General features: G+C 41.9%; 1 protein-coding gene across 2 annotated transcripts in view; it reads left to right on the forward strand.

Moving 5' to 3' along the window:
* GOLGA5 (golgin A5) overlaps positions 1–20,721 on the forward strand; it is a 36,858-nt gene extending 16,137 nt beyond the window's left edge. The window contains exons 7-13 of one of the 2 annotated variants that reach the window (XM_013989218.2): positions 3,228–3,398; positions 6,237–6,365; positions 8,729–8,827; positions 13,542–13,767; positions 16,011–16,116; positions 18,103–18,166; positions 20,251–20,721. In XM_013989218.2, the coding sequence (XP_013844672.2) occupies positions 3,228–3,398; positions 6,237–6,365; positions 8,729–8,827; positions 13,542–13,767; positions 16,011–16,116; positions 18,103–18,166; positions 20,251–20,331 (876 nt within the window). In that variant the 3' untranslated portion in view covers positions 20,332–20,721. The remainder of the gene's footprint in view (positions 1–3,227; positions 3,399–6,236; positions 6,366–8,728; positions 8,828–13,541; positions 13,768–16,010; positions 16,117–18,102; positions 18,167–20,250) is intronic. The other variant, XM_021099629.1, reaches the window with a different exon arrangement.

The following is a 20,943-nucleotide window of genomic DNA, read 5'->3' on the forward strand; positions in this document are numbered from 1 at the left end:
CCTGTGCCTTGTTTCTGTCTCCTCCCACCTCATTTAAGCCATTTCTCTGTAAGTCTGTCCTCTTTCTTTCTTTGTATCTTTTCTGCCTTCTTCTGGCTCAGCTTGCTCAAGGGTACGTGGTTACTTAGTGGAAGAACAAAGACTAGATATTGAAACACCTGCCTGAGGAAAAAAACACTGCTTTTACCTTTTTGACCCCTTTGATCCATTTCCCTGTCCTCCTTTTAATGCCAGACTTGTCAGAATTCATGTGATATCTGCTGTTTTGTTTTGTTTTCTTTTCGTTTTTCTTTAGAGCCATACCCAAAGCATGTGGAAGTTCCCAGGTTAGGGGTTGAATCAGAGAGAGCTGCAGCTGCTGGCCTACACCGCAGCCATAGCAATGCAGGATTTGAGCCGCGTCTGTGACCTACACCACAGCTACACCAGATCCTTAACCCACTGAGTGAGGCCAGGGATGGAACCCACATCCTCATGGATACTAGTTGGGTTCATTTCCACTGAGCCACAGCTGGAACTCCTGAGGTCTGCTATCTTCGTTCTAGAGCTGTTAACCAGTCACATGATTTCTGTCCCCACTACGTTTCTGAAATTGTCTTCTCAAAAGTCTTTAATGACCTAACTACTCACTGTTAAATAATTACTTTCAGTCCTCTTGCCAGTTTCCATCCCTTTTATTTCTTTTATTTTGGCAGAGTTTTTTGACACTGTGACTCTTCCTGCCTTCTAATGCTACTTGTATTGCCTTAGCTCTCTGTCTTATCCTGACTGCTGTTTGTCTCTGGTAGGTCCTCTTCTTCCATGCTCTTTTGTTATTCTTTCTTTTTTTTTTTTTCCCAACAAGAGGCCTTCACATATTTATTACCGAGGCAAAGCGCTATACAGAAACAACATAAAGAGAACCCATTTCCTGATATATCCAACAGTGGCTGTGCTGTTTTCACTGTGACAGGGTACGGTGCAAGTGAGTGAGTGCCACACAGCATAAATATGTGCGCCAACTCATGTGCGGAGGCTCCTTATAGACCCAGCTTGGTTCCTCCAATGTCTTCTCTCAAGAGTCGTACCTGATTTTATTACCAGTTTTCACTCGAATCCATTGAGGGATGGGACAATTCTCCTTTTGCTTCTTGGCCAGGAATTGCTCGATTCTGAAAGTCTTGTGAGAAGACACGGTGAGGAACTCATTCAGCCGCACATAGGATGGCGGAGAAGAAGAGAGAGCTTGTTATTCTTTCTTACTTCACCTTATCCTATACTCTGCTAATGTCACTTGCTGTGACTTCAGCATGGCCCCTACTCCAGCTTCCTACCTGGTTTCTAAATGCCTGCCATGCATCTCTACATGGGCTGTCCCAACCCCCAAGTCAGCTTCCCCTTCATCCTTTTGTTTTGGCAAATAATATCAACATCTTCCTAGACAGCGAAGCTCGAAATGGCAGTATCGTTTTGATTCCACTATTTCCCCTTAGCCCCTCCCTCCTATTGGTTGTGAACAAACACCTCTTTTAATTCCATTTTCGTGAAATATCATTATCCATTTCCTCCAAACTCTTCTCTCTAATTATTTGAGTTTATATCACTGTAATTTGTTAATTCATCTAAGAGGTACTCAGTTGAGCTCCTCACTATTCACTGTGGACTATAATAGGTGCTGAGGATACTGGGCTTAAAAGGTATCCTTTTTTTTAAGGGAGTATTCTTTTTAGTGGGATGACACTTCATTATAATTGATATAATGAAATTATTGATGAAGTACATAGGAGCTTGATAGAAGAGGCTCTTAAAACCCACCTGGAGATGTCAGGGGTCACTGGAGACGCTGTGTGAAGGGGAACTTGAAGGATGAGTGGGAAGACTCATCAGTGGGAGGCGCTTTCAGCTACAACAGCCTGGGCCAGAGCACAGGGGCCCCGAGAGAACATGGCATGTGTAGGAGACTGTAGCTAGTTCTCTATTGCTGCAGCATCAAGTGTTAGAGGTGAAGAGGTGGGAGATAAAGCTCAGTGACAGCAGGAGTCAGATCTTGGAGGGCCTTGCCTACCATGCAGAAGAGTTTTGGTTTTTTCCTATAGGTGATGGTAGGGGCAGGGCGGGGGCCGTTAGAGGATTCGAGTAGCACCGTCAGATTTGGGTATAAAGACCGTGGCAGCTGCGAATAGCTTAGAGGAGTTTTGGATCCCTAGCACCTTGCCTGGCCCTTAGTGGGTACTCACTCGGTAAGGTGTTGAATACATTGGAGGGATGAGGCCTGGGGTGGTGAGATGAAGATGATAAAGAGGCCATGATTCAAAGTAAGGGTAAGAAATGACGAGGCCCTGATCTGAGTTTGTGGCAGTGAGGATGGCAAACAAGGGACTGCTAGGAGCAATGTGGGAGGTAGAAGGTATGGGACTTGGAGATTGAATTGGAAGAAGAGAGAAAAGGGCAAATGGAATCTAGGATGATTTCCAGGTTTCTGGTTTGAGTATATGAATAATATTCCTTTGTGCCACCAAAGGAAAAAGCAGGTTAGTATTGAAGGAGACAGTGATAAATTATGGTGAGTTTGCAAAGTTGGTGGCAGAGGGCCCTGTCCGGAGTGAGAGACATTATCTTTAGTACATAGAATGCTTAGCACAGCACTAGACTCATTGTAGGTTCTTCATAAATATTTGTTGAGTGGAACACGATGGGGAAAAAAAGCATAAGAAAGGATGAGAAGAAAGTGTGAGAAAAATCTTGTTAATAAAAATTTTCCAACAATAACATGGTCCTGGGAACTAAAATCCAAAAACACTGTATGACAAGGCTCTGTTGCTTTTTTTTTTTTTTTTTTTGTCTTTTCTGGGGCTGCACCCTCAGCATATGGAGGTTCCCAGGTTGGGGGTCTAATCGGAGCTGTAGCTGCCGTCCTATACCACAGCCACAGCAACGTGGGATCCGAGCTGAGCCTGCGACCTATACCATAGCTCCTGGCAATGCTGGATCCTTAACCCACTGAGCGAGGCCAGGGATCAAACCCACAACCTCATGGTTGATAGGCGGATTTGTTAACCACTGAGCCACTACAGGAACTCCTCTGTTGCATTTTTATCCCTATGGATTTAACAATCTGTGGACTTTTTTTGATGGAGAATATAACTGGAATAGTTCCATAGTGGTTTAGTTGGTGTGTGGTAGATGATACTCAGTGTGCAAGCTAATCTCTGCTTCGCTTATTCTTTTTTTTTTTTTTTTTATAATAGTCTAAAGAAAAGCTGATTAACAGTTTAAAGGAAGGCTCTGGTTTTGAAGGCCTCGATAGCAGTACTGCTAATAGCATGGAACTAGAAGAACTTCGGCATGAGAAGGAGATGCAAAGGGAGGAAATTCAGAAACTGATGGGGCAGATACATCAGCTGCGATCCGAGTTACAGGTAAGATTCATTAGAGTTGAGCTTCACAGTCAGCCATTTACCCCCAGCTCTTAGTGGTTTGAGAGATGACAGATTCATTGATTCATTTCAGGGAGGGTATTAGTAAGATAAGGTGTGAAACTTCGGGAATCCTAGTTACCGTATAGAAATGAATCTAAAGCAATAGGTCTCCTGTCTATTGATTGACTTCACGTTATAGGAATAAGAAACATAGGTAATCAGATTCATTCATTCAGCAAATACTTACCAAGTATTTGCCAGGCGTAGGCATAGTCTAGGCTTAGAGTTAGAACAAGGAACCAGACAGCATCTCCATACTTATGGATCTTTCACTCGAATGAAACAAATTAGGTTTGGGCAAATTTCTAAAGCAAGAGGGTGTTTTCTAATATTAGAACGGGCTTAGGGATGATCTTTTATAATTTCATGAATAATCTTAATAATTTATAGTTTCTGTGTAATTCATATATTTAAAGGTAAAATTGAGCTGCTTATTTATCTTAAACATACGTCTTGGACATAAGGGTCTTTGATATAAGAGGGTCTCTGAGGATGAGAGAAGATAAAGTGCAGGGTAATGAGCCTTCTGTTTTTAAAACAAAAACCTTTCTGCCAAGATAGTTTTCCTCGCATAGCTCAGCACATTACTGATTTGTAGGATGTACGTGAACTATCGTGGAAAACGTGGAGGTGGTGGGAGTGGGCTGGTTTGTCTGGGGCTCAGGTTTGACTGTCAGATCAAGATGCAGATCCCGGGTCCCGATGTCACACTTAAGAGGTGGGTTACCTCGCACCAGGTACTTCGTCTCACTGGGTCTTAGTTTTCTTATCTGTAAATTGAAGATAAGAGCATGGTTCTCAGTAGTTCCCATGGTGGCTCAGTGGTAACAAACCCAACTAATATCCATGAGGATGCAGGTTCGATCCCTGGTGTCGCTCAGTGGGTCAGAGATCCGGCGTTGCTGTGAGCTATGGTGTAGGTTGCAGAGGGGGCAAAAAAAAAGAAGAGAACCTGGTTCTCTTGGGAACAAGAGATAATATGTGTAAAGGGCCGAGCATTGCTCCTGACACATAGCAGGCTGAGTAAATAGCAGCTGCTGTTATTTCTGGGGGGGGGGTTCCTTATTATTCTTTGAAGTAGGGTCTTTTTTCTGTAAATAATTTTCAATTCCAAAGAGTTTGTTTCCATAAATTTAGAAGTTGAGTAAAGGCTACACTTATTCATACCTATTTAGGGTCTTTTTGTTGCAATTATGAAATGATTTATTTATATCGCATCCCTACCCCAGCATCACTGATGACACCGACACATTTTCCTACCCTTTCTCAAAAAGTTTGTGAAGTTGATAATAAAGAGTATAGCATTAAGTCTGGCAACATGGAAGAACTGTTCACAGTTTTAGTAGCTGTCATTTACCGAGCACTTAATATGCCAAGCACTTCACGAAGCGCTCACCATATATCCTGTCGTTTATTCTTTGTCATTAACCCCACGAGGGCGCTACCGTGTTCTCATTTTACAGTTTGAGGAGACACAGGTGTGGAGGAGAGTAACTTGCCATGACTTGTGAAGTGGCAGAGCCAGGGTTGGAACGCTAGTCTGTCTGATTCTAGAATATGTATCCTTAACCACTGTGCAGACTGCTTACCTCTCAAGAATTCATGTGCTTTAGTTAAATTGATGACAGAGATTAGCCCCCCTTCTGCTGACCTGAAAGTGGTAGGGAAAGATAATTTAACTTATTGCTGTTCTCGTCTAAGTCCACCAAATTGTGTGATGACACTGATCATCTGAGAGTATCACTAATCTGTCATCTCTTTCAAACAACATGCCAAGTGCCAGCGGTTGTGGAGATGAGTGTGTGTAACACAAGGTACCAAAAGCTGAAAAGCGACATGAAGATGCAGGTTTTTGTCTCATGCGGTACTGCATGACTGCACGGATGCTTACCCCGTGGGGAAAACGTAGAGACACGGAGCTGTGTTTACTGGTGGCTTTCACAGGAAACCTAGAAGGTGGTTTTTGAGTTTGAAGAAGTGAGAATAGTGACACCAAGTGAAGAAGTTAGTGTGGGAAGAGGTGCAAACAGATAGTAGTAATAGAGCTGAAAAGGAAAATAATGTGCTAATAACCTTAGGTGATATGAGAGAAAAGTTCTGTTTTTACTGTGTGTTGGATTACTGATATACACACATACACAAAAGCTAATTATAATCTGCAGTTTCAGGGGACTAAGGCAGTGAATCCTCTTTGAGGTTATATCTCTATTCTTCTTGAAATCATTAGTGGTTTTGTTTTGTTTTGTCTTTTTGCCTTTTCTAGGGCTGCTTCCACAGCATGTGGAGGTTCCCAGGCTAGGGGTTGAATCAGAGCTGTAGCCACTGGCCTATGCCAGAGCCACAGCAACACAGGATCCGAGCTGTGTCAGTGACCTACACCACAGCTCATGGCAATGCCGGATCCTTAATCCATTGAGCAAGGCCAGGGATCGAACCTGCAACCTCATGGTTCCTAGTCAGATTCGTTAACCACTGCGCCATGACAGGAACTCCAAAATCATTAGTTTTTGAATAGAGAGGTAAATCTCCCAGTGAGCCTCGCTGTCTGCGCATACTTATTCAAACGGTGGTTCCTGCTGTGCCATCCTGTCCATTTCTTTCACCGTTTGCCCTGTCTTATAGTGAAGTCTGTGTGCTTCTCTTAGTCTGTGACTGTGTCTCATTCACCTCTCCCCCTCCAGTGCCTGCTGAGCCCTGTTCACAGCGCCTGGTGATTGCTTAGTAAATATTGGACTGAATAGCTCATTATTGCCTTCACATGTAAATTCATCTTTTTAGGACATGGAAGCTCAGCAGGTTAGTGAAGCAGAATCAGCAAGAGAACGGCTACAGGATCTGCAAGACCAAATAGCTGGACAGAAAGCATCTAAACAAGAACTCGAGGCCGAGTTGGAGCGACAGAAGCAGGTGAAGTTTAAGGTTGATAACGACCAGGCAAGACTGCCCACTAGCGGTCATGTGAGGAGACATCTAGTGAAGCAGCTTAGAGAAATTCTTCGAGGTTGTGCTCAGAGATCCCTCCTGCCTTTCTGCCCCACCTTCCTCATTGTTTTTTTTTTTAACAGATGAAAAATAGAGGCACAAAATAGTTTTGAGATTTGCCTAGTATCACACAACTGATTAGAGACCAGAACAGAACCCAGGATTCTTTCCACGGTTCTGTGTTTTATTATACCTCCTTGTCAGAGTGTGTATGTATAGAGCACTTAAAACATCACTCGATTTTCATATTTTATTTCATTTGTACTTTCTAAAAACAGTAGTAAATAAATATTACTTAAGGGAGTTCCTGTCATGGCTCAGCAGTGATGAAACTGACTAGTATCTGCAAGGACGCAGGTTCGATCCCTGGCCTCACTCAGTGGTTTAAGGATCTGGTGTTTCTGTGAGCTGTGGCGTAGGCTAGAAGCTACAACTCCAGTTCAATCCCCAGCCTGGAAACGTTCATATACTGTGGGTGTGGCCCTAAAAAAACCAAAATAAATAAATATTACTTAATAGAAATAGAAATACAGCATTAGTTGTATAGATTACTCTTTCTGTTTGAAAAAATGCTTATAAATGATGTTTAAAGTTATGTTTCTTTTGATTAGTATAATTGCTTCCCAAGCCAAACTATTTTACATTAATATACTTGTATAATAGTATTAATACAGTTAAACATGTTTACAGTAACATTTTTGGAATAAGAATCTGTATTTAATATTAATAACATCTATAATTTACTGAGCAACAGCATATTATAGGCACTTAGAATGCATTATCTTATTCTCTCTAAACAGTAAAATCATTGTTCTCTTCATTTTACAGAAGAGAAGACTATTTGTATATTTCTCAGCGCCTCATTTATAGCATTTCTAGCTTTGCATATTTATATTCTTTAAATATTTTCTTATGAAGATGTATTGTTTCTGAAACTGATTCTATTCTCAGAGAAATGTTTGTTTTTCTTATGAAAGTGGCATTTGATTCTGTTTTCTGAGTAGTTAGAGAAAAAAATCTCTAAGTAGCAGCCTGTTGGGCACATCCTAGGCTGTCGGAGATAATTTAGTTAGAAGATTAGCTGTCCTTTTACAGATTGCATTTTAGCATATTTAAGGAGCTATTACATATTAAAAGGCAAAGAATGGATGTTCTTGATGGTTAATGAGATAACTTTCACTGTGTTACCGCCGATGGTTTCACCACATCCCCTTCGGTGCCCTTTTCTAAATTGAGGGAGGTGAGTAAGCAAAGTGGAGCCAAGTGTAGCTCTAGGCTGTTTATTTAGTAACCAGATGTTCTGGATGGGAAATACTTCATCTTGGGATTAAATAATCTAACCTAGAGCTTAGAGGAAGCCGGGCAGAACTTCTTGTGAATTGTTACTCCCCTACCTAATTCCCTTCCTCATTTTCTCTTTTTTCACTTGTCTCAGTTTTTTCCGTCTGAAATGAGCAGGTTGAAATAAATGTTTAAATTAGCCTCTAGCAGTTTGATTCCATTTCACGTTTGCTTTTTCATACGTCTCCCTCTACTTTGCCTGCACAGTTAAGCATGGTGCCTTTGAAGATACTTAATGACTTACTCTTTCTTCCCCGACGTGTGCTTTACTTTTTACTTCCGGTCTGACGCCACGGATTGTGTACCTTGGACAAGCCAGCTTGGTGTACTTGTTAGTAAATTTGGAGGTATTTCTTTCTTACCTCTCTTTTATCACTGATGAGTAAAACAGGTGCAAGATACTGCATGCTAAAACTAAGCCTATGAAAAACTGCTTAAAATCATTAGGGAAATGCTGGTTGAAACTGCAGTGAGACACCACCACATAGCCACTATGACAGCCACGCTTACAGAGACTGACAGTACCAAATGTTGGAAAGGCTGTGGATGACCCGGAACCCTCTCATCTTGCTGTGGGAATGCAAAATGGTACAGGTACTTTGAAAACTGTTCAGAAAACAACTTGGCAGATTTTCTTCCTAGGTTAGGCATACACTTATCATATAATCCAGCAATTCTGTTCCTACGTATCTATCCAAGAAAAACAAAAATGTATGACCAATAAAGGCGTGTGCTTGCAGAGTCATCACCTGCAAATTGACATGTCAGGCCGAAGCATTAACTTCTCGTTGGATCCATTGAAGGCTGTTCGTTACTTCATTCAGTATATACCCAGCACAGAACGACCGAGTGCCTGCCTGCTTTGTGTCAGGCAGGTACTTCCAGGTACTGGAGATGAACTACGGAGCACTGATTTAGCTTTGGTTTATTTGTGCCTCACTTCGTAGGAATTTCACTACATGGAAGAAGATCTGTATCGAACAAAGAACACATTGCAAAGCAGAATTAAAGATCGAGAAGATGAGATTCAGAAACTCAGGAATCAGGTATGAATCGGCTTTCACAACTTGGGAAAGATGCCATTGTAAAAGTACATTTTTTAATTTAATTTATTATTTATTTATTTATTTATTTTTGTCTTTTTAGAGCCGAACTAGTGGTATATGGAAGTTCCCAGGTTAGGGGTCAAATCGGAGCTGTAGCTGGTGGCCTACGCCACAGCAACACGGGATCTGAGCTGCGTCTGTGACCCATACCACAGTTTATGGCAACTCCGGATCCTTAACCCACTGAGCAAGGCCAGGAATTGAACCTGCATCCTCATGGATGCTAGTCAGAGTCTGCTGAGCCACGAGGGGAACTCCAAAACCACGTTTTTTTAAAGGATACGGTAAGACTTTCTTTTCCCATATTTTTACCGGAGTTCTCCAGTTTAGAGGAGTGAGATTAGTTATTTTCAACCTGATAGAGTTTTTATCTAATGCCGTTTGAGCCTGCATTTGCTATCTTCTGTGGCTTGCTTCTTAGACAAGGATCTTGTAGCAGTCACTGAGGAGATAGTAATTATTCCAGAATTTTATACCTTCTCTCTGTAGTGCTGGGTGTGCTGCTTGCCAGCTTCCTTAGGAAACCACAATGATAAATCTTCTTATTAATAGGTCTTTCATTAGTGTCGCTAAGACTTTTTTCAACTGAAAAAGTAAAACATAGAAAATAACATGTGCCTACCACTCAGATGTACCAGTCTTTGCCGTTAACTGACACAATGATGCATTCACTTACCCTGTCACTGTGCCTTGTCCTTTCTTCCCTTATACTCACACAATTGACTTACTAAGTAGTGAACTTATTAATCATTCAGATAATTTACATAAAGATGGACTAATTCATTTTTCCATTAGCTGATGACTTGATTTGAACATGAAGTGAAATAATTTTAGTTTTTTAAGTTCTTAGATTTCTTAGTAGTCCATAATTTAAAATGTTTTACAACTATAAATAAAATGAATTGCATTTTTAAAAAATGTTTAAAAACTTTCAATTTTTATAGGGCCTGGGGACAGCTAACTGATTTTGAATGTTCCCTTTTCCTTCCTATTCCTAAATTCATGAAATGGTTACAAATAAGATGACTTACTAAACATAAACTACCAATCAGTTTACTCTTAAACAGTCCAATTTGTTAAATATGTGCTATGTCTAAGATATTCTGCTATTTTTGTTAATTAAGAATTAACCATAGGAGTTCCCTTCATGGCTTAGTGGTTAACGAACCCTACTAGGATCAATAAGGATGCTGGTTCAATGTCTTGCTCAGTGGATTAAGGATCCGGCATTGCTGTGAGCTGTGGTGTAGGTCACAGACTTGGCTTGGATCTGGCGTTGCTGTGGCTGTGGTGTAGGCTGGCAGCTACAGCTCCAATTTGACCCCTAGCCTGGGAACCTCCATATGCCACGGGTGCGGCCCTGAAAGAAATTAAAAAAATAAAAAAGAATTAACCATAGGAGGCTACCTCTTTAAGATTTTTTTCTCTAAATAAGAAGAGAAAAACTTCCGTCTCATAGAAGGTAGCTAATTTGTATAGTTTTAAAAGAGATCAGCATTTTAATACATTGCAACCCCCCCTCAATCAGAGTGAGTTATGATTTATACTGAATGAATAATAAGAAATGCTTTGTCTGCTTGTCTTATTACCTTTGAGCTTCCTAGGAGAAAAATACCTTGGTTAAAAGATTACAAAAGTTCCCATTGTGGCTCGGCAGTAACGAACCCCACTAGTATCCATGAGAGTGAGGGTTCAGTCGCTGCTGGCCTTGCCTAGCAGGCTAAGGATCCGGCATTGCCATGAACTGTGGTGTAGGTCACAGACACAGCTCAGATCCAGCCTTGCTGTGGCTGTGGTGTAGACCAGCAGCTGTAGTTCCCATATGACCCCTAGCCTGGGAACTTCCATATGCTGCAAGTACAGCCCTAAAAAGACCAAAAAAAAAAAAAAAAAAATGACATTGCAGTTTGGCTGATTTTTTATTCTTTAACAGCTGTTCTATGGAACTAGATAAAATGAACCTTGATCTTTATCCCTTAATTAGGCTTGTAAAGTTAACAAAAGTTGATTTGGAATGGAGCTGGGCCCAAGCTACAAAGCTTCTAGGAGAAAGTATAGGAAAATATTTTGCAATTTGAGAGCAGATAGATTTTTTAGGACATAAAAAGCACTGACCATAGAAGAAAAAGGTGACAAAACTGGATTTTATCAAAATTGAAAATTTCGGAGGTCCCACTATGGTGCAGTGGGTTAAGAACCCGATTGCAACAGCTTGAGTCACTGAGGAAGTGCAGGTTCAATCCCCAGCCCGGTGCAGTGGGTTAAAGGATCCACTGTTACTGCAGCTGTGGCTTGGATTCAGTCCCTGGCCTGGGAACTTCCATATGCTGCAGGTTCGGCCATGAAAAATAACTAACTAAACAAAATTAAAAGAAGTTACAAAAGTGAAAAGAGGTTAGGCACAGACGGGGAGAAGATATTTGCAGTACATATGTCTGACAAAGGATTTGTAACCAAGATAAGAACTCTTACTACAAAGAAAGAGATGCACAATTTTTTTTTTTCTAACATGGACAAAAGACTTGCGTAGATACTTCATGAAAGAAAATTTATGAATAGCTCAAAATCATCAGTCAGCAGGAAAATGCAGATTAAAACCTCAGGGAGCTGTAGCTCCACATACCATCGAGAATGGCGAAAATTGAAAAGATTGGGGTTCCCATCGTGGCTCAGTGGAAACGAATCCGACTAGTATCCATGAGGATGCGGGTTTGATCCCTGGCCTCACTCAGTGGGTCAGGGATCCAGCGTTGCTGTGAGCTATGCTTAAAAAAAAGAAAAGAAAAGATTGGCCATACCGAGTGTTGGTGAGGATGTGGTGCAGTTGAAACTCTCATACTCTGCTACTCATACTGCTTAAGATCTGGGCAGTTCACTGAATGGAAAGAACTACGCTGCAGCTTCGGCAACATCGGATCCTTAACCCACTGTGCCGGCCTGGGGAGTAAACCTATGTCCCAGCACTCCAGAGACACTGCTGATCCCATTGGCGCCACAGCAGGAACTCCAATGTAATTTTTTTTTTTCTTCCTTTTTTTTTTAGGGCCAAGCCCACGGCATATGGAGGTTCCCAGGCTTAGGGGTCTAATTGGAGCTACAGCTGCTGGCCTACACCGTAGCCCCAGCAACACGGGATCCGGGCTGCATCTGAGACCTACACCACAGCTCACAGCACCACCAGATCCTTAACCCACTGAGCGGGGCCAGGGATCAAACTGCAACCTCATGGTTCCTAGTCGGATTATTTTCCACTGTGCCACGATGGGAACTCTGAATGTAATTTTTATCTCAACTAAAAACCATGGAAATAGGTTTAGGGGATCACAGCACAGTCTGAAAGTTGAGCATTCCTTTCTGATAGTAAGTACACCCTATTTTATACTCAATATAATTCCACTTCGTGGTACTTGTTTTAGGCCTAGCCCTGCATTTAATTGTGAGAGTGCTGTGAGGGACTCAGAAGGAAGGAAGCTTGATGGATTTATTGTGCTTATCATTTCAGTGTATACAGATATCAGGTCATTAATTTGTACGCCTGAAACTAATGTGATATTAAATGTCACTTATACATCAATAAAAAAGTAAAATGTAAAATAAAAACATTTAAGGATGTTTCTAACAAGTTGAAAAAAAAAGCCAGTTTGTACTAAGTGCTTGCCATATTGCAGATACTGTGGTAGATATTTTGTGTCTATCACTTCATTTAGGCATCACATCCCATGAGCAGGGAATCTGAGGCTCAGATGTGTAGTTTGTCCCAGATTCATAGCTGGGAAAGAGCAGAGCTGGGGTTTTAAACTGTCAGTCAGCTTCTTTTCCAAACTCCATGGATGCAGACAGTGATTCTTGCCTTCACAGACCTGATTGGCAGTTTCATTGAGGAAGCAGAATTGACTCTTATTAAACAGTCACTGGTAAACGCCAAGACAGTCAGTGGGAGTCTGAACAGAGGCTGAGATCAGCTCAGGCTGGAGTAGTTGGCTTCAAGGAAGAGGCTTTGAAGGCTGGTAGAGCCTAGAGAAGAGAAGAGGACTGAATTTGCCAAACAGGAAAAATGTGAACAGCAGAGCCGAGGCCGAGTGAGAGGAGAGGAAAATGATACAAGGAGAACAAATAGAAGACCAAATGCAGGGAATTTTTACAAGCGACTGTCTGCCCGACCCTGCCAGGAAAATGCTTTCATACGCCTAAGTACCATGTGCAAAAGGCACTGTTTTCCTCACTTACAGATGAGCAGACAGATTTGGAGAGATGTAGCAACTTGTCCAAAGTCAGGTCTCTGGGACGTTTTGCAGAACAGAGAGGGAAACCTCAGGTGTGGTCTTTGCACGGCACAACTGTTGAAATTTGGAGGGTTTGGAATCCAGGTTGACAAGTTTGAACTGGTCCCATGGACGAGTGCTTTCAGAGGTTTTTAACCATGACGCTCTAGCAAGAAGTAAAGTTTACATTGTGTTTAAATGCCATCTGTGACGCTCCAAACTGATGTCATGACCCAGTGACAGTTTGAAACCGCTTTTGTAGATAATCGAAGGAATCAGAGATTTGAGAAGCGGCTTAGTGCCGGAGTTTACCGGCAGCAATGTAGTGATGTGGTTCTAAGTGGTCTGCTTTTCCTTTTGTGTAATAATCTTATGAACACTTTGCCTTTCAGCTTACCAATAAAACTTTAAGCAATAGCAGTCAGTCCGAGTTAGAGAATCGACTCCATCAGCTGACAGAGACGCTCATCCAGAAGCAGACCATGCTGGAGAGCCTGAGCACGGAGAAGAACTCCCTCGTCTTCCAGCTGGAGCGCCTGGAGCAGCAGATGAACTCTGCCTCTGGAAGCAGTAGCAACGGGTCTTCTATTAACATGTCTGGAGTTGACAGTGGAGAAGGTAAAAAAAAAAAGTCAAAAGAATATTTCATTGCCTTATTTCCACCCTTGCTAAATCAAAAATGATTTTGAAAAGTTACAGAAAGGCCATTTTTGTTTAAAAGAAGCTTTATCCAACAGAGCACCTGTTTTTCTCCTGATGTGAGGCCTAGGCTAAGTGCTGTGGTGATGTGACGGTTCGTGAACGGATGATGGGCTGACTAGTATCCCTCACTGGTCTGGGACCTGAAGGAGGAGGCCCAGGGACTGAGGATCTGACCAAAGTGTGTAGGACACTTAGCAGGGCGTTGGGGACAATTCAGTTAAGAGGGGCTTTCGGGAATCTTCAGATAGATTTGCTGTAATCACCCTCCAGTCTATAACTATGAATATTCAAGTTAATACGTAGTCCTATGAGTATATCCATGCTCTATAATTTTAATAAAGAAATGATAGATTCTCAAAATACTTAAAAAGAATGTTGAAGATTTTAGCATGAGCTTCAACAAAATCAGATTTTTAGTCTTAGAACTTCTTAAAGTCTACAAAAGTAGTCATTCAGCAAATCTTAGTTCTTTGGCTTTACATTTTTATAACTTTTTTCAAATAATATTTTATATATATGTATTTAATAACACAGCCTCACTATAAAAGGAAATGCCAAAAAAAGGAAATTAAAAATCACTTGATAATCTTTCACCCTCAGATAACATTTTGGAACATCTACCTCCAGACTTATATGTTTGTAATATCTGTTTTATTGATTTGTAATTTTTCATATAAATATAGTGGAATAATAGATTTTATACAATAATGTATGTATTACTTCATAGAAATTTATCACATGGAAATACCGTAATTTCGTTAATCAGTTCCTTGTGGTTGGAGATTTAGATCGTTGCCAGTTTTGTCACTAGTAGAAGCGGAAGGAAATATCTTCTGTACATGTCTTTTTTTTAAGATAAATCATTAGAAGTTGAATTGCTGGGTCAGTAAGTATACACACTTAAGGCTCTTGCTGTTCGTTGCCAAGATCAGCAAATCATTAAGTCCCTGCTCAGTATCAGGTGCTGTTCCAGAGAAAATAGTGGTCAGCAAGAGAAACCAGAGTCTCTGTCCTGTGGTGGGGAAGACAGGTGGAGAAGACAGGCAGTAGCCTCTGTGAGATGGTGAGATGCACAACAGAGAAAAATGAAGCCGAGAAGGTTGTACGGGGTGCCAGGTGTGAGGACGGGATTGGAATTTAAACAGGGTGGTCAAGGGGGACCTCATTGAAAGCGTGGCATTTAAAGCTGCAGAGGGAGTAGGTAGTAAACTGTGAAGAGGTCTACAGCAAAAGTGGTCCAGTCAGAGAAGAGCAGGTGCAAAGGCCCTGAGACAGGAGTATAGTTGGCATGTTGCAGGAGGCCAGTGCCGCTGGAGAAGACTGAGTGAGGGGGGAGAGCTTGGAGGAGGCTGTTTAGGTCTGTGTAGACTTTTGCTCTGAATGAAGTAGGAAGGCCTCTTGAGAGGGGCGACTGAACTGACCTGTGTTGTAACAAGATGCCTCTGGCTGCTGTGTCAAGAATAGGCTGCGGAGAGCTGAGCCCTGAGGCAGGGACACGGGGAGGAGCCATTGTGTTAACCCACAGGAGGGATATTGGTGACTCAGACCAGAGTGGGGATTGTCTGGATTTGGTTTAAAGGGAAGCAGATAGAGTTTGCTGGCAGAGCAGATAGGGCGTTCGAGAAAAAGAAAGGAGTCAAGGTTTTTGGAAAGACAGAGTTGTGTGCTGAGATGGGGAAAGCTGCACAGAGAGAAGGGTGGCATTGAGGGCAGGAAAGCAGGATACTTGTCTGGGGCATGCCGAGTTCGAGATGCCATGCCGGTTAGACTCCATAGGGAAGTGAAAGGGGAGAGGGGAGGGGACTGGAGTTGGGGGTGGTTGGGGCTGGAGCTACCAGCTTTGTGGAAAGGCTGTGCAGCCTCGCTCTTACTGGCACAGGAAGAAAATGCCCGTTCATGCTGATTCTTGCCAGCGCTTGGTATTTGTAAACTTGAATTTTTCTCATTTCATAGGAAAATAATTTTCTTACATTTAAAATTTTATTTTTGTGGGTTGGAAGTTTAGTGTTTAAACTGTCTTCATTATGCTTTCACCTTTGATTGTATTGCTTAAAAGTTGCCCTTCAGAATTTCTTCCATATGTAAGGTATACGCAACTGTAATTTTGTTAGAAAGTTAATTTTGGTGTATGTACATTAATTATTTTCTTATGTAAACAGGCACACGTCTGCGAAATGTTCCTGTTCTTTTTAACGACACAGAAACTAACTTGGCAGGAATGTATGGAAAAGTCCGCAAAGCTGCTAGTTCAATTGACCAATTTAGGTAAGCAGTGCCCGCTCCCAGGAGTGATGGACCAGATTTTTTTACCTTTTTCCATCGGTTTCAGGCATAGTGAATCCTGCCCAGCAGAGCTGATACTTCAAATGACATTTTCCTTATTCCTTTCATGATATTTCAGTGACATGAACTTGCTTTAAAAGGTCTGCCAGTGCCTGTATTTTACTGAAGGTCATTAACCCTGACCATTTGTCTTCTTTCTATTAAAAACTCTATAGAGTTTTATTTCTTATTAAATTTCATCAAGAAAGCCTCTGTCTTGTACATGCATCCATTTGAATGTTTTATATCCTTACTTTATCATATGCTTAGAATAAAAGGTGCTACTGTGTATACGAGTTACCTTGTGGTGCAGTGAGTTAAAGATCAAGTGTTGTCACTGCAGCGGCTCAGGTCCCTGCTGTGGCTCAGGTTTGATCCCTGGCAGAAAATTCCATATACTACAGGCACAGGCCAAAAAGAGAGAGAGAGGTACCACTGCATGTAAATGAATAGTACTCATTTTAGTATGTATTTTTTATATACTACATAAATAACATAATTTATATATATGTTTGCTTTTCTTTTTTTTTTTTTTTTTTTTTTTTACTAGCCGCACCTACAGCATGTGAAAGTTCCCACACTAGGGATCAAATTAGAGCTATAGTTGCCGGCCTATGCCACAGCCACAGCAATGCCAGATCTGAGCTGCAGGTTGCGGCAATGCCGGATTCTTAACAAACTGAGTGAGGCCAGGGATTGAACCTGTGTCCTCACAGACGCTATGTTAGGTTCTTAACCCACTGAGCCACAACGGGAACTTCTATGATATGTGTATTCATAAGACTTTTTTTTTTTTTTTTTCTTCCCCATGGCATATGGTGTTCCCAGGCCAGGGATCAGAATCGAGCTGCTACTCTGCAGCTAGGACAATACCAGATTCTGAGCCCACTGGGCTGGACCAGGGATTGAACCCATGTCCCAGTGCTCCAGAGACACTGCTGATTCCTTTGTGCCACAGAGGGTCCTCCATATTTATAAACTTTTTATGCTAGCAGTCATCCACCTTATAACGAAAATGTTTTGCCAGTATGTATATAGAGCCTTGATAAAGTTCATGTCTAAATAAACTACTAAACTCTTTTGCCTTTTAGTTTTTATAATTAAACATCGTTTACATGAACTGTTGCATAGTAGAGCAGTCTTTTCATACCTTTTTGTGTCAGGACAGAGCTGTGCTATTAAAAATTAGGAGGGTGACGGGCCAAGATTCCTGAAGCCCCGGGCCTTGGATACCATGGTCACCGTCACCAAGTTAGTGAGCACATCTCCTTCAACTGTTGCTTATTCACCGTACACGTCACTTTCTGGAGAACATGTGCGCAGAGCATATGCTAGTGGTAATGAAAGAAGGAGAAGGGCAGGGAAGCAAGGTGTCTCAGTACAGTATCGTCTTGGGGAAAAATGTTGCACGAAGACGTGAGTAGGGAGGCCTGGACACCGTAATGCCTCCCAGGCTTCCTTGGATGGAAACTCAAGGAGTTTCTGTAGTTGTGTGCCTTTTACAAGTATGTGTCCAGGCAGATGCTTCCAGATGAGCTCTGTGCAGGTTAATTCCAGCTAGACTCTTTTCTTCCTGTTCCTATGTTCACACTTAACTTTGGTTCCTAAAAGATAAATGACAGGTAGAGGGACCAAGTTTGCCTCCTGCATTTGTCGCTGAAGACTTAAGAGAAGTAGCTTGTGCTAAAGTGAACAGTCAACCCCCAAATAATGATCAGAGTATTCACTACTATGGCATTTTATGTGGTTATTCAAGTAGTCATTTAACAATCTGCTATGAAACAAAAATAATCTTTCTTTTATGGTGGCCACATAAAAGGTTTAAACGAGTAAAGTTTTCAAAGGCGTCATGAGTTGTTACCACAGGAACATCTGTTTTGAGTGTAACTCTCTTCTCTTCTCCCCACCTCCCCGCCACCACTTGCACAGCATCCGTCTGGGAATTTTTCTCCGAAGATACCCCATAGCACGAGTTTTTGTAATTATATATATGGTAAGTAAACCTGTTTGAACAAACAGTGCTACATTTGATTTTCAGCGAGTTTTTTCCGCTGCTGATCTCTTTGACTATACATTTAGCAATCAATTTTGAAAGAGAACTCTGTTTTTGTAATTTAGGTTTTGTCTTGTTTTTTGGTGTTTTTTGTTTGTTTGTTTGTTTCTTTTTGTCTTTTTAGGGCCACACCTGCGGCATATGGAGGTTCAGGCTAGGGATCGAATCGGAGCTACAGCTGCCGGCCTACACCACAGCCACAGCAACGCCAGATCTGAGCTGTGTCTGCAACCTGCACCATAGCTCACGGCAACACCAGATCCTTAACCTACTGAGTGAGGCCAGGGATTGAACCCACAACCTCATGGTTCATAGTTGGATTCGTTTCCACTGTGCCACGACGGGAACTCCTGTAGTTTAATTTTTTTTTTCCCCTTGGAGTTCCTACTGTGGCTCAGTCAGTTAAGAACCTGACTACTATCCATGAGGATGCGTGGCACCGCTCAGTGGGTTAAAGGATCCGTCATTGCCATGAGCAACGGTGTAGGTCGCAGATATGGCTGGGATCCCCAGTTGCTGTGGCTGTAGTGTAGGCTGATTTGACTCCTAGCCTGGGAACTTCTATATGCCACATGTGCAGCCCTAAATATATATGTATGTATATATATATATATATATATATATATATATGTATGTATTTTTTCTTAAAATGCAAGTGAGATTGACAGTTCATCTCCTACAAGAAAACTATAGTGCAGTTTAATGGTTACCTTTATTTCTCAACCCCTCTAATCATAAAAACGTAATGCAAAGTAATTGATTTCATGTTTACCTTGATATAAGGTTTTTTAAATTATTTCCATGTGTTTTGTTTTATTTCTTAAAGGGATCTTGAGGTTGACGTATATTCTTTTAGATTTCTTAGCTCTTAGTTGGTTCCCATAGTTTGGGCTGCCCTGTCGTATCTCCTGTGAGCCTAAAAAGCCCACTGACTCTTCTGAGTGGGATGTCTAAAAGTAGTTGAATTAAGATGGGCAGTTTTCTTGAGAAGGAAAAAAAAAAGTATACTTACAAAAAAATTTCCTTGTGGTCCACTAGAGGGAAGAGTTACTCCTTTAAATAAAAAGTTTTTTAAAAAGAGACGGATGGGGAGAACAAAAGAAAAAGGGGGGGTGTTCCCATTATGGCTCAGTGGAAATGAACCCAACTAGTATCCATGAGGATACAGGTTCCATCCCTGGCCTCCCTCAGTGAGTTAAGGATCTGGCATTGCCATGAGCTGTGGTGTAGGTCGCAGACATGGCTCGGATCCCTCATGGCTGTGAATGTGGTGTAGACTGGTAGCTGCAGCTCTGACTCAGTCCCCAGCCTGGGAACTTCCATGTGTCCCAGGTGTGGCCCTAAAAAGACCAAAAAAGAAAAAAAAAATTGGATGGCATCAGAAAGGGTTCAGAATGTGCCCAAATCTGGGTTGATGTCCCAGCTGTGGGGGGTTATGAGGGACACAGGCACTCTCTGTCAGCACGCAATGCCGTCTGCACAGCTCATGTGCAGGGCACTCGGTGATGGAACCCCTCATGTCAGCACCACCAGGAGGAAGCTTGTGGCATTTATCACTGCAGGGCCTGTGCTGGACCTTGCATCAGCCTCCGCTACCCGAACCATTATTCCTGTCAGGAATATCTTCCCATCTCCTCTTCACCGATCACAGCTAAACCCTTTGTCAAAACACCAACCATAACCCTGGTCGGAAAAGCCTTTCCAGCCGACTTCGTGTACATCTGCCAGTTTTCATCACGCTGTCTGCTCTGCATTCAAAGCACCTGTTATTTTTGTGTACGTGTTATGAGTGCCTTCAGGACTTTGCTCCTCTTAACTGAGATTGTGGTTCTTATTCCCCTCCCTGCATTTAGCTCATTTGACTTTTATCCAGTAAACACGCGTGGAGCCCCTGCGCTGTTGCAGACGCAGGGCCAGCCGCAGGCATACAAAGACAAGGCTGCCCTCAGTGCACTGTACAGTGGGCCTTGGGGTGGGGGGATTGATTTGTCGGCTCATCCATAAGTTGTTTGTTCTTCCTTTAGGCTTTGCTTCACCTGTGGGTCATGATCGTTCTGTTGACGTACACACCAGAAATGCACCATGACCAACCACATGGCAAGTGAACTCAGCCCGGCCGCTTCAGTGCTTGGTTGTCTGTCTCCAGTCTCCAGTCTGCCAAGGGGTCGCTTGCTTAAACTTCCTGAGAAGGGTGCACAAGATTATTTTACAAGCTTTTAACTTTTTAAGTTACTGTACAAGTACTGTGCTACCTAAATCTTCTTCTGATTTCCTTCAGCTGGTAAGAGTTTTCTAAAATGAACAGTAATTTAATGAGCTGAGCTCTGCTTTTTCTGAGGGTCAGTGGTGCAGTGTACATATGTACACACAGATGCTGGGGTTGTTTGCCTCTGTACAGACCATCCTGTAGCTTAGGTGATGTTCATTATGGGTTATAATCAGGGAAACTAATTGTATTTAGTAATATAAATAAAATGTTTTCCTTTTGATAATTCAGTCTGCTTTGTAGTTTCATATATTTAACTTGGCAAATACAGATTTTGCTCTTTACCTGTTAAAGGCCCAATTGGTGTAAATCTTTTTATAAATAAGGAAAAATGCAGAGCGAGTTTTATGTAAGATAATGGTTTTTCACCCCCATTAAACAAGACCTTTGCAGATGGGGCGTTCGTGAGTAGAGCTGAAATCAGAATCACTGTCACTTGTAATTGCCTTAG

This window comes from Sus scrofa, chromosome 7, assembly GCF_000003025.6.
Source record: "Sus scrofa isolate TJ Tabasco breed Duroc chromosome 7, Sscrofa11.1, whole genome shotgun sequence".
NCBI classification, from domain to species: domain Eukaryota; kingdom Metazoa; phylum Chordata; class Mammalia; order Artiodactyla; family Suidae; genus Sus; species Sus scrofa.